The sequence below is a fragment of the Fringilla coelebs genome (genome assembly GCF_963513975.1).
Source record: "Fringilla coelebs genome assembly, chromosome: 2".
Taxonomy (NCBI): domain Eukaryota; kingdom Metazoa; phylum Chordata; class Aves; order Passeriformes; family Fringillidae; genus Fringilla; species Fringilla coelebs.
In genome coordinates this window covers 60,541,144-60,553,593 of record NC_140029.1, presented here as the reverse complement: position 1 = coordinate 60,553,593, position 12,450 = coordinate 60,541,144, and the positions used below count along the sequence as shown (strand labels likewise).

At 44.4% G+C, this 12,450-nt stretch overlaps 1 protein-coding gene across 4 annotated transcripts in view; it reads right to left on the bottom strand.

The window, feature by feature from the left end:
- The window catches only part of AKAP11 (A-kinase anchoring protein 11), a 42,340-nt gene extending 32,047 nt beyond the window's left edge, over positions 1–10,293 (bottom strand). For all 4 annotated transcript variants that reach the window (XM_084223650.1, XM_084223651.1, XM_084223653.1 and 1 more), the window contains exons 1-2: positions 10,213–10,293; positions 1,507–1,614 (exon numbers count right to left, since the gene is read on the bottom strand). In XM_084223650.1, the coding sequence (XP_084079776.1) occupies positions 1,507–1,566 (60 nt within the window). In that variant the 5' untranslated portion in view covers positions 1,567–1,614; positions 10,213–10,293. The remainder of the gene's footprint in view (positions 1–1,506; positions 1,615–10,212) is intronic.
- Between the last annotated feature and the right edge of the window lie 2,157 nt (positions 10,294–12,450).

The window sequence follows — 12,450 nt, the reverse complement described above, 5'->3', positions numbered from 1 at the left end:
TCAAAGAGAATGAAAGTTCCACACCATCATCTAAATAGACACCTCACAGGTAAACATCAAGAGGTGCAGCCACAGATCAAAACAATGGAGTCTGGCTGCAGGAAGATGCAGAATTCTGCAGAAAGGGTTGAATTAATGTTTCTGGAACCACACAGTCCAGAATGCTTAACAGCAATTAATGGAGCACTTCACAGCAGTAATATTTTACACAACTATTAGAATCAGTGAGGAAATCACTGGTCACTGTCATTATTAGAGACATGCTTCTGTAACCCACAGGTCTAAGAACCTGGTGGGGCAGGGAGGGTGGTATTTGTTTTGTTTAGTAAATTGAAACAGAAAAACAAATAAAGGGCAGATTTTAAAAGTCTTTTAAAAGTAAGTTTATGTTCAGGTTAAGGATGCAAAATTACTTGACTGTAGCTGAAGATCTCTATTTGAGCTGAAGAGTCCCCATAAAACAATAAAATACAAGGTTTTACACAATGTGTCTTAAAATGAAAGATTATCACCCGTAATTACAAACTGCTTAATATATGGCAGTTAACATTCCATGTCAGGACCTGGAACAACTGACTACCAGCCTGGCTGTCTCACAACACCTTCCCTCTGCCTTCAAACAGGACATGTACCACCGAAACTGTTTCTTTAAAACAGCAAAATCTGAACAAAGCCTGAAATAAAAAAATGTAATTTTCACATGATAGGATGCTTCCTTGCTCAGTTTCTCTCCTTACTGTTGCAGCAACTTGCAAATAAGGAAGTTATTAATAGCCAAAGAAGACCTAGAAAATTACTCATCTGTGTTCAACCGCCTAGAGAGATATAGTTAGATAAATAAATTTGTTCCTTCAGAATAAACTGCAACTTTCACTTTATTAAGCGCCTATAGAAGTTGAGAAGAAAATTTTAGGAACAGTATTTATGTTCTCCAAGTTGAAATCACAAAATTTAAAAAAATAAATAAAACTTAATTTAATATTAGAAATCCCCCCTAATATCTTTTGTAAGTGCTAGATATATTTTCTTTTTCACCAAGGCATTTCCTAAATGTTCATGCAAAAACAAGGATAAACCAGACAAGACACCAAGATCTAAGGATATTACAAGTAAGCCCTAATACAGGCTTCATAGAATTCAATAAGACCATGCAGTCATATTTTAATTTATTACACATAAACTCAAAAAGTCTGCTCTAAAATAAAAGCTATATTCTAATAAACAAGGTGAATTCGAGGAAATTAATACATCACAATTTTATCACATCATGTTGAAAGACAAAAGCACCCTTTCCTTAGATTATGCTATCTCTCAGTTCAATTACACTAAATACACCAAAATGCAAACAAAAGCAATTTCTTTGTCTCCTTGAAACATCAAACAACCAAAATTAAAACATATTAAAAAAACCCCCACACAAAAAACCCAAATAAACTAGTTCACTTGCTTCATTATTAGATCAAAAAACTCAGAAATACTTTTTTTAATTTAAATACAGATAATTACCTTTTCAACAGATATTCTTGATTTCATGCGATTGCCCTGAGCCCTGGCGTACGTGTCCATGATCTTACCAATCTTGGTATTCAATGAAATACGTCAGCTCCAAAATGCCTGCAAAAAACATTTATATTTGATTACTTTATATTTATCCATTTAGTTCACATCCACTCTAAAAATGGAAGTAGACTAAACAAGAACCAATAAAAACAATTAAAAAGCATTTAAAGATTAAACAGCACACCATCCATGTTGACAGCTGCCTTTAAAAAAGTACTGCCTTAAGGACCTTCAAAATCAGGCATGAAATGCAGAATACGGACACTTAGCAATAAGTTTCATTGTTTTCCTTAAACTAAAATTTCAAGGCTGCATTGGGGGTGAGGAGGAACACTACATTAAATTCTGATTCACTGTCGCTCATATGCTGGAAGGTTTTTCAGCAGGTTTCTATAAAATACAATGCACTGCAACCACCCTTAAACAATCTTGGAAGGCAAATGCACAACTCACCCACCGTGGCAGCCAGCAGGCCCAGCCATGTCTGTCCCCCTGAGGTACTACAGGCCAACATGGATCATCACTCTCGTTCCCTGGTTCTGCTCTGGGCAGCCCAGGCTCTGCTGGCAAAACACAGCAGACTACATGCATTTACCAGCACCCTCAACTGAGTGGTTCACAAGAGTTTCTGCACTAATCAGCTGCTCTTATTTTTCCTAAGTCTAATTCTAACAAGAAGACAAAAAAACAGCTATGAAGGTATTTTTTCAAGGTTCCCTTTTTAACCAGCAGCAATGGATCCAGTTTATTTCATTCATCTTTGCATCCACCAAAATAGGCAATAAATATAGAGTGTTAAAGACAGAAAGCATGTGGTGAGCTTTTAAGTTCTATGGAAGTTTTAATACTTCATCTTCTCCCATGGTCACACACTTTAATCAGGAAAAAGAACTCTACACTATATAAAATAATGAAGCAAGGAGCAAGTGCATGTAAAAATGACTGTAAAGATAAAGAAAATAAACACCAAGACATCAGAGTATGGGTCTTCACACAACTGACCAGACCGGTTTTGCCGATCTCATCTCAAGCACCTATTTACCCTTTATATGGGAAATAAAGTTTTATATGAGTTAGGTCTAGAGCATAAGTAATCTAAATATGAAGATCAGTAGTGTCATCAAGTAACTACCTTTCTCCACACTAGCAGCTCTAAAAATAAAACTTCTTCAAGAATACAATAGAAAGAGATTATTATTAGGTACATCTGTACCTAAGAGATTATTATTAGGTACAATGTGAATACATTTCACTTTGATTTCTGCTTTTCTTCACAAAGGTGAACTTGCTAGAATCTCAGAAAAGAAGTTACATTAAGCAAATAAACTGCAACATTTTCATCTCTAGGCACAGCGTCTCTCAACTGAATGTTTAAAGTTTGGAAAATTCAGACAATTACATGAAGCAGCCAGGTGCATGATCCACAGGTTATAGATAAAATACATAAGTATAATAAATACAAATAAAAAATTAATTTCACAGTGGATAGAAGACTAAACACAACAATGATTCTGCTAAAACTCACATGTCTAAAATAAAAAAATCCACACAACAGTATTGGGCAATAAAAAGATATCCATTTCACCTGTCCCTACTGCTCTATCTTAAATGGCCAGTCCAGTAAAAATCCAAAGCATATTGGGGAAATACTCTTAAAACACAACTTGTCCTAAGAAAAAGCCATCTACAGAAAAAGTTGGGATTTCACACAGATACTTCAGCTCTATATTTTTTGATGGATCCTTCTTTGCAGCAATTTTAACAAAGCCCAACACAGCATGCTATGGAGGTGACCTTTTAACCTTGGTACGGCAGTTCACAGTCACATTGCAAACTGCCTTCAGGTTAAGTATTCTCCTGTGTCATCTGCTACGAAACTCTGGAGACCTGAACATCAACCTGCAGGGTCCCCTACCTACGAAACAAACACACTTGTAAATCACAGTATGAAGACTGAAAAATCCTGAACATCCAGGTTTATCACCATAACACCACAATGTTTTGTCTTCTCTGCATCCTGTCCTTCAGTAATTGAATAATACGGGTCTGAATAGATACACCTATATTATACCACCTACAGCATTTCTGCTCTCTGTCATGCACTTCAGAGAAATCTGAAGGGTCCCATTTGTCCAACAATGCAGCAAAACCTGAAGGTTTTCTTTTTAATATGTAAAATTATTATCAATTTTCAATACAACAATGGTTCAATCATGTGAGAAGTAAACAAACATTAACACTAACTGAAAAAGAAGTGAAAGCACTGACAACAAAACAGCCTGGAAGAAGTCCATTTGTATAAATAAAACCTACCATTTAAAATTGCTTTTACTTCTGGATATTGAATTTGACTATTAAATTTAATTTCCTCCTATTGTTAACTCAAAAAAGGGAATCAATGGCAGAAGCATCAGATACAACAGGAACAGGACTTTCCTGTTACTGAGTAACTATTGTCAGACGCCAAAAAAGGGGGAAAAATTCATCACACAACTAATTATTGAACATCTACACCACCTTTACCTTTTTAGCAAGTTGCATTACCTTAAATTCACTCAGCATGGGCAATACACAAGAGGAGTTGGAAGCCTCTGCACTGCTAGGAATCTACAACTTAGTTGGTATTACTGAAACTTGGAGGGGAAAATCCCACAGCTGGAGTGCGGCTGTGGACGGCTACAGGCTGTTAAGAAAGAAGGAACAGGCTAGGAAGGAGTGGCTGAATGTTGCTCTCCACAACAAGAAATACATAGAAGAGCCATCTTCTATGTGTGAAGAGCCATCTCTGAAGAAAAGCCACGAGTGTGCTGAAAGCAGATTGGCGAAAGAAACAAAACAAGGTATCAAGTCAACCTGGTGGTTGATCCAGGGAAGCCTATTGAGGAAACCTTCCTGCCCCAGCTATAGGAGGCATCATGCTCACAGGCTCTTCTCCTGCTGGAAGCCTTCAACCACCCCAAAATCTACTGAAAAAGTAGCACAGAAAGCTATTTTAGGAGGAGACTCCTAGAATGCATGGAGGATAGCTTCTTAAGACACATAATAAGACAATCCTGACCAGAAGGGATGCAACACTGGACCTGCTAGTCACCAACCTAAGTGATCTAATCAGTAGCGACGAGATTGGTGAAAGCCTGGGCCATAGGAGTCACACACTGGTGGTGTTTGCAGCCCTGAGGGACATGGAACAGGCAAAGAGTACATTCAGGATCCTAAATTTTGGAACAGCATACTTCTGGCTGTTCAAGGAGCTAAATCCATAGGCTCCCCTGGGAAAGTGTCCTCAGAGATATGGGTGCAGGACAGAGCTGGCAGATCTTTAAGGACGCTTTCAATAAAGCCCAAGAGACACCCATCCACGTGTAAGAAATCAGGACAGGAAGGCATGGGACTGGCATTGCTGAGTTGAGACGAAATTAAGGGCAGCTGAGCTCAAACTACAGGGCAAGTAGGAGATGAACAGGCAGCAGAAGCAGGGACAGGTATTCTGGGAAGAGTACAAGGATGCTGCCTAGTTTTGCAGGGATAAGGTCAGAAGGCCAAGGCGAGGCTGAAGCTGGGCAAGGGATGCAAAGAATAGGAAGGGCTTCTACAGGTATGTCAGAGAGAAATGGAAGGTCAAAGAAAATGCACTTCCACCGATGAACACAACCAGCAAACTAGTAACAACAGATGACAGGCTGAAGTACTCAACAACTTTTTTTGCCTCAGTCTTCACTGGCAACCTTTCTTCCCACACCTCTCCAGAGGACGGACTGGAGGAGCAAAGAAAAGATCAGGTTTGCAACCACCTGAGGAACCTGAATGTACATAAGTCTGTATGACCTGTGGAGACACATCCCAGAGTTCTAAGAGAACTGGCTGATGTAGTTACCAAGTCACTCCCATCCTATCTGAAAAGTCATGGCAATCAAGTGGCTGGAAAATGGGAAACATTGTACCCACCTTAACAAAGGGTAAAAAGGCAGATCCTGGGAACAACTGACCAGTTGGTCTCACCTCAGATCCCCTTTGTGCCTGAGAAGATCATGGAACAGATGCCCCTAGAAGCTGTGCTAAGACATGTGGAGACAGGGAGGTGATTCAGGACAGCCAGGACAGTGTCACCAAGGGCAAGTCCTGCCTGACCAGCCTGGTGGCCTTCTGTGATGGGGTGATTGCAGCAGGGGACAAGGAAAGCTACAGATGTCTTCTATCTGGACATCCATAAGGCTTCTGACATAATCCTCCATCCTTCTCTCCAAATTGGAGAGATATGGATTTGACGGGTGGAATGTTCAGTGGATAAGAAGCTGGTTGGATGGACCCATCCAGAAGAGAGTAGTCAACAATTCAATGCCCAGACAAGTGGTGTCAAGTGGTGTCCCACAGCAGTTCAGAGCAGGACCAGAGTTATTTAGGATCTTCATTAATTACATAGACCAAGTGAATCAAGGGCACCCTCAGCAAACTTGCAGACACCAAGCTGAGTGGTGTGGTTGACATGCCTGAGGGACGGGATATTATCCAGAAGGATGTAGATAAGCTCAAGGAGTGGAACCATATGAAATTCATCAGGTTCAACAAGACCACACTCAAGGTCCTGCACCTGGGTTGGGAAAATTTCCAGTGTCAATACAAGCTATAGAATGAACTGATTAAGAACAGCCCTGAGAAGAATGACTCGGGGGTGGTGGTGGACAAGAAGATGGACGTGACCCAGCAATGTGCGAATGCAACCCAAAAAGCCAACCACATCCTGGGCTGCAGGAGCAGCCAGCAGGGTGATGCTCAGGTCTGGTGAAACCCCACCTGCAGTGCTGCATCCAGCTCTGGGATCCTCAGCACAGGAAACGCATGGACCTGCTGGAGCAGGTCCAAAGCAGGGTCACAAAAACGATCAGAGGGATGGAGCACCTCTGCTATGAAGACAGGATGGGAGAGTGGGAATTGTTCAGGCTAGAGAAGGCTCTGGGAAGACCTTACAGAAGCCTTTTAAAGTTGAAATGGGGCTTATAAGAATGAGAGGGATGAACTTTTTAGCAGCACCTGTTGTAACAGAACAAGGAGGAATGGCTTTAAAGTAGAAGAGGGTAGGTTTAGATTAGCTACAAGAAATCTTCTACAATGAAGGTGGTGAGACTCTGACACAGGCTGTCCGGAGTGCTCCATCCCTGGAAACATTCCATGTCAGGGTGGGCAGAGGTCTGAGCAACCTGATCTAGCTGTAGATGTCCCTGCTGTCTGCAGGGTAATTGGACTTTAGAAGATGAGCTTTAAAGGTCCCTTCTAGTCAAAAGAACTCTATAAATTTATAAACCCAGTTTTCCAGTTATTTGCTGAAGAACACTCTTCTCAATAGAGCATGTAATAAGCATTTAGCTAGCTCTTCTATATGCATGTATTCTTGTTTGAATATATGTAAGGAGCAAAATTAAATAATCAGCTTAAGGGAATCCAACAGGAAATTTGCCATGGATTTAATCTCTTTGTGTAAGTCTATCCCATGCCTAAATTTACTGTAGGTCAGTGTGTATTGACAAACCTTACCTGGCAGAAAAAAAGAAACTTTATCTATTTTCTGTAAATGTGCTGAGTAATCTCTTCAAATGCTACAGAGGCATATGTGGACATGTGCACGCCTATGTTAAACACATACAGGTTATGACAAATTTGAACAATAAATTTAAAATATATGTAATATGGCCTTATTAAAATTAAATTTCAAATAAAAGGTTCTAGCCAATGACAATAGTAAATCTATACTCTGTTTTAAAAAGGAGGTGTTTTTAGTAGTACTAGAGCAAAAATAGACATCTTTCTTTTAAAGAAAAAGTACTTTTTTTGTCTTCAGCACACGGACCTGAATATGCCTAGAGAACTCTGATGATGATTTGCAAAAGCCAGGCTTAATGAAACACTGAGCTTTGAATGATTCATTCCAAATATGAAATTTAAAAATCCTTAAGAACAACACTCTTTGAAAATCACAAAATCATCAAGGTTGGAAGAGGCCTGCACTATTATCTAGCCCAACCATCCATTCCCTCTGGTCCTCTCACTGCAGGCATGGCAGAAGAGATTGGCCCCCACCTCACAACACCCTTGTTTCAGGTGGTTATAGAGAGCGATGAGATCTCCACCATGCCTCCCCTTTTCCAGGCTAAGCACCCTGAGACACTCCTCATAGGATGTGTTCTACATCTTACACAAGCCTTGCTGCCCTTCTCTAGATGGGCTCCAGTGCCTCAATGTCCTTTTGGAACTGAGGGGCCCAAAGCCAAACACAGGATGCAAGGTGTGGCCTTACCAGTGTCAAGCACAATGGTGCAATCCCTGCCCTGGTCCTGCTGGCCACACTACTGCTGTTACAGGCCAGGATGCCACTGGCCTTCTTGGCCACCTGGGCACAGCCTGCCTTCATGCTCAGCTACTGTCAACCAGAACACTCAAGCCCCTTTCTACCAAACAGCCTTACAGCCAGTCTTCCCCCAGCCTGCAGCATGGAGTTGCTGTGACCCAAGTGCCAAGACCTGGCACTTAGCCTTGTTGAACTTCACACCACTGACTTCAGCCCACTGATCCAGCCTGTCCAGGTCTCCATGTAGAGCCCTCCTACTCTCAATCAGATCAACACCCCCATCCAACCTGGTGCTGTCAGTAAATTTACTGAGGGTGCACCCTCAGTGCACTGTCCAGATCATCAGCAAAGAAGCTAAAGAGGACTTGCCTCAGAACAGACCCCTAGGGACACCATGAGTGACTGGCCTCCAGCAGGGTTTAGGTCCATTCACCACCCCTCTCTGGGCTCAGACATCCAGCCAGTTTTTCATCCACAGATGAGTACTCCCATCCAAGCCGTGAGCAGCCAGGTTTTCTAGCAGGACACTTTACTGCAGTCAAGACAGACACCATCCATAGCCTTTCCCTCATCTAAGCCGGTCACTTTGTCATGGAAGATCAGATTAGTCAAGCAGAACCTTCCTTCTGTAAATCCATATTGGTTGTGCCTGATTCCCTGGTTTTCCTGCACGTGTATTGATAACTTTACCAAACAATTGCTATTAAAAATCAAATTAAGCAAGACTACACTGATGAGCAGGCAGAATAGTCTAAAGGATCCTTCTCTATGTGTCATTTCTAATGATTTATTAGTTTCACTGATCAGGTCGACAGTCTTGAAAAAGTCCAGGTTTGAAACACAAGCTGTCTTAACCACAGCCACCCACACGAGCAAAACAAATCAAAAGCGAGCAAAATGCAGCATTTATGGTAAGCAATAATGACAGGCTGGCTCGTCTTCTTCTTGCTTGGTTTTAATTCTCTTACATTGTACTTCTGTCACACAGAAGCAGCAATTTCAAATTAATCAAACATTTTCTTCTCCTAGATCACTACTAGCTAGTCATCACCCACAGCTTCCCCCCAGTCCTGCATCTTGTCTCTTGACACTTTCTGGGAAAAAATGTTACTTGATGTACTAGGGCTATCCATTGGTCTGGATTTTGTGGCTTATGCAATCAACTTTAAGTTTCTGTAGTTCAGTCTGTTGTGTATTTTGTACATAACAGAACCACACCAAGTGGGGCTATTATTTTCTAAGCTGCAGCATTTTCTCAAGAAAACTTATTCCCACATAAAGAAAATTTCACCTTGTTTAGTTTTCAAGGGTTAATTAAATATAGGTGGTATCTATCGCTAAAGTCTAAGGGTATGATTCTGAAATAACCTCACAAACATGAAGTCATGTAAGACTCTTCCAAGTGTAACCTGGATAAATTTCGAGCATTGTAACCATTTCTTTCAGTATCACTGATCCTTTCCAAATACAATGTAAGTGGGATTTTTTTCCTCCCTATCTCGCTCTGGCAATGCATCAGAGAGGAGTAGGCTGTATCTTTAAATACAGTTCGGATCTACAGTTCATCCTTTTTCTTTCTCTTCTGCACATTGGATTTCTTTTGGAAACCCGAGAAAAGTACTTCGATTGTAACAAGAGAGCCAAAGATAGCCCCTCAAAAGAGCCAAGAAAGCAAAGGAGGAACGCTCCTTGTACCTCCTCCCTTGAGGGAGAAGAGGAACTGGGAGGAGGACATGCGGCTGGAGGGAGAGAGGGAGGGAGGGCGAGGAGACACTTCTACAGCGAAATGTTGAGAACAGGCTGAACTTACTTAACCCGTGAGCATCGACCACAACCCAAACAAAGCAGGAGGGAACGTAAACTCACGGAGCCTCCGTGTCCCCACTACGACAGCACCAGCACGAGTCAGTCAGTCCCCACCGGAGACTGCGGACGGACAGACCTGGCCCACGGTGGCATCGGGGGGGACCTGCGATCGCGAACCCGGCGCTCTCGGTCCTGGAGCCGAAGCGCCGCGTTCCCCCCTCCTCACCTCGTGTCACCCCGGGCAGCGGTCCAGGGGGCCCCGGCCCCGCCCCTGGCCCGCTCCAGGTGACCGTGGGGCCCGCAGGGGCTGCGCTGCCCCAGGGGCTTCTCCGCTGGGAAGGGCGGCGGAAGATGCGCTTCCCCGGGAGCCCCCGGGCGACCTGTGGCAGCGAGCCCTAAGTGACAGGCCGGCGGCGGCGCCCCGCCCTGCGCCCGCGCTCCCCAGCAGGGCGGCCCGCGGGGGAGCGCGGCCGCAGGGGGTGGGAAGAAGAGCGGGAGCTCCGTACCTGTGGCTGTGGCCGTGGCTGTGACCGCCGCCTCATCAGCGCCCGCCGCCCGCGGCCATGGCCCCGCAGCGCAAGGGCCCGGAGCGCCCCACCGGACCCGCCACCCCCGCCCCAGCCGCCGCCGCGGGCCCCGCCCCCTCCGGCCCCGCCCCGCTCCGCCCCGCCCCCGCTCTCGCGACGCTTCCCGCCCCGCCCCGCCCCCGCAGCCGCCGCCGCCGCCGCCGCCACCGCCGCGCGCTCCCATTGGCGAGAGAACGGCGGCCGCCCCGGAAACAGCCGAGACGGCGGGGGAGCGCGCGCAGGGCCCGTGCCGGCCACGCCCCCAGGGGGGCCCTGCGCTCCCTGTCCCGGTCCGTGTCCGTGTCCCTGTCCCGGCTCCTGCCCCGTGCCAGCCCGTCCCCGCGGGAGTGCCCGGGCGCGGGCACGGCCTTTGCAAAGCCCCCGGGAGCCGTGTGCCTGTCAGGGGCTGGGCTGCTCCTGCCTGCTCCGTCGGGGCTGGGCGCTGCCGCCCGCTTGCTCGGGGTCGCCTCTCATGACCGGCCGGAGGCCTCAGCACGGGGCCTGGGTTGGAGGCGGCAGCCTGGGTTTAGTCGGACGAGGCGCAGACAAAACTCTGAGACTCTGTCTGAAAATCCCGTGCCCTCCTTCCTTTCACACCGCCCTGCTAAATTCCTGCCGGGTTCCTCAGGGCATCAGGTGTGCGTTTAGCCAGCAGATAGGCCATAGATCTTCACCTCTTCACGAGTTGTTCTGCTGTGTGTGTAGGTGTAGGTGCTGCTGGGGCCTGGGATTTCTTTTCATTTAGGTGGAAGCGGCAATCTCGTGTATCTTCCCAGCACAAAACGCCGTTCCAGTAGCAGCAGCTCGTCCGGACACCAACCTGGCAGCAGGGAAACAGCGAGGAGGTGTGTTGGACAGGGCACAATGGATCGTGTGAGCAATGTGGGCTGACAGCTCTGTCCCCCCACGAAGGACAGACTCTGGCAACCGGGACAGGCCTTCCTGAGACCCGGCATGTGAGAGGGAAGCTCGGGGAGGAACGACAGAACCGGAGTTCTCTTGGTGGAGACGGGGCAGCGTGTGCCTGCAGCAGCTTCTGCAACGCAGAAAAGAAAGAGTCCCCAAAGCTACGTTCAAAAAAAAAAAAAATTTCCCAAAGTTCGTATACTAGGGAAGGGGTTAGGGAAGGAAAGAAAACAAAGAATGCTACCCTTGTAGCTTTTTCAGTGCTGGGTGGTTTCAAACTCTAACCTGCTTCATATTACGAAGGCAAAGACAAAGAGAAACTACCCAAACCCCCTCATACACTTTTCTTCTGGATACCACCTAAGACCTATAAAAAAGATATGAGAATTTTTTTGCCACTGGCTCTCCCTTACTCTTCTAGATAGTTCCTGCTTCTGCCTACCTGCTGCTTTAACTTAAGCTGTGGCTTTTATTTCTCTTTAATCTTTCATGAGTTCTACAATCATTTTAGAAACTTCAGAAGTCAGGGGGTCCATTTTTGCCAACAGGTAGGTGAAATACATTTTCATTTACTCTAGAAACTAGTAAGCTGTGCAACAAAGTCATGCAAAACCTACACAGTTAAAAGAAACAAAAGATTGGTTCTAAACTGTGTCACACTATGCTACAAGTGGGATGAATAACATGTTCCTCATACTCCCAGGGCCTGAGTGTCCTTATAGGATGGAGAAAAAGTAAATGAATAACAGCTTCGAATTTAACTCAAAATAGTCAACATTTCAGTGGCCATTGAGACCAGCCTGATTTGGAAATACACTGTCTTTTGAATAAAGACATTTTAACAGTTTGCTCATCTTCAGCTTAACAACAAAATATCTCCTTTTGGCCAACTCCATCGTTAAATAGACTTCTTAGTTTTCAAGAAAGATAAAAATTCTGTTAGAGGTATTTGTTGTTTTTAATATATCATTGTTTTTTTATGTATCAACATTAAGTAAAAAATTACTAAACAAAATAGCTATGGAAGCAATGTAAACATGAAAAAGCATGCTTTAAAAATAAATTCAGGCCTTTTATTCCCTTTGTTTTGGAATTCCCCTTAGACTGTTCAGAATAATGAGTTCCTATGGCTCCCTGCCAAAACCTTGAAAAAAAATCAAAGTTTACCCCCATCAGGAAACTATGAAACATAACCCATGGCATGCCATTGTTGGCCATGAAAAAAAAAATTGTTCTTTTTTTATACAATAATAAAAATGGGGGTAGCTTTGA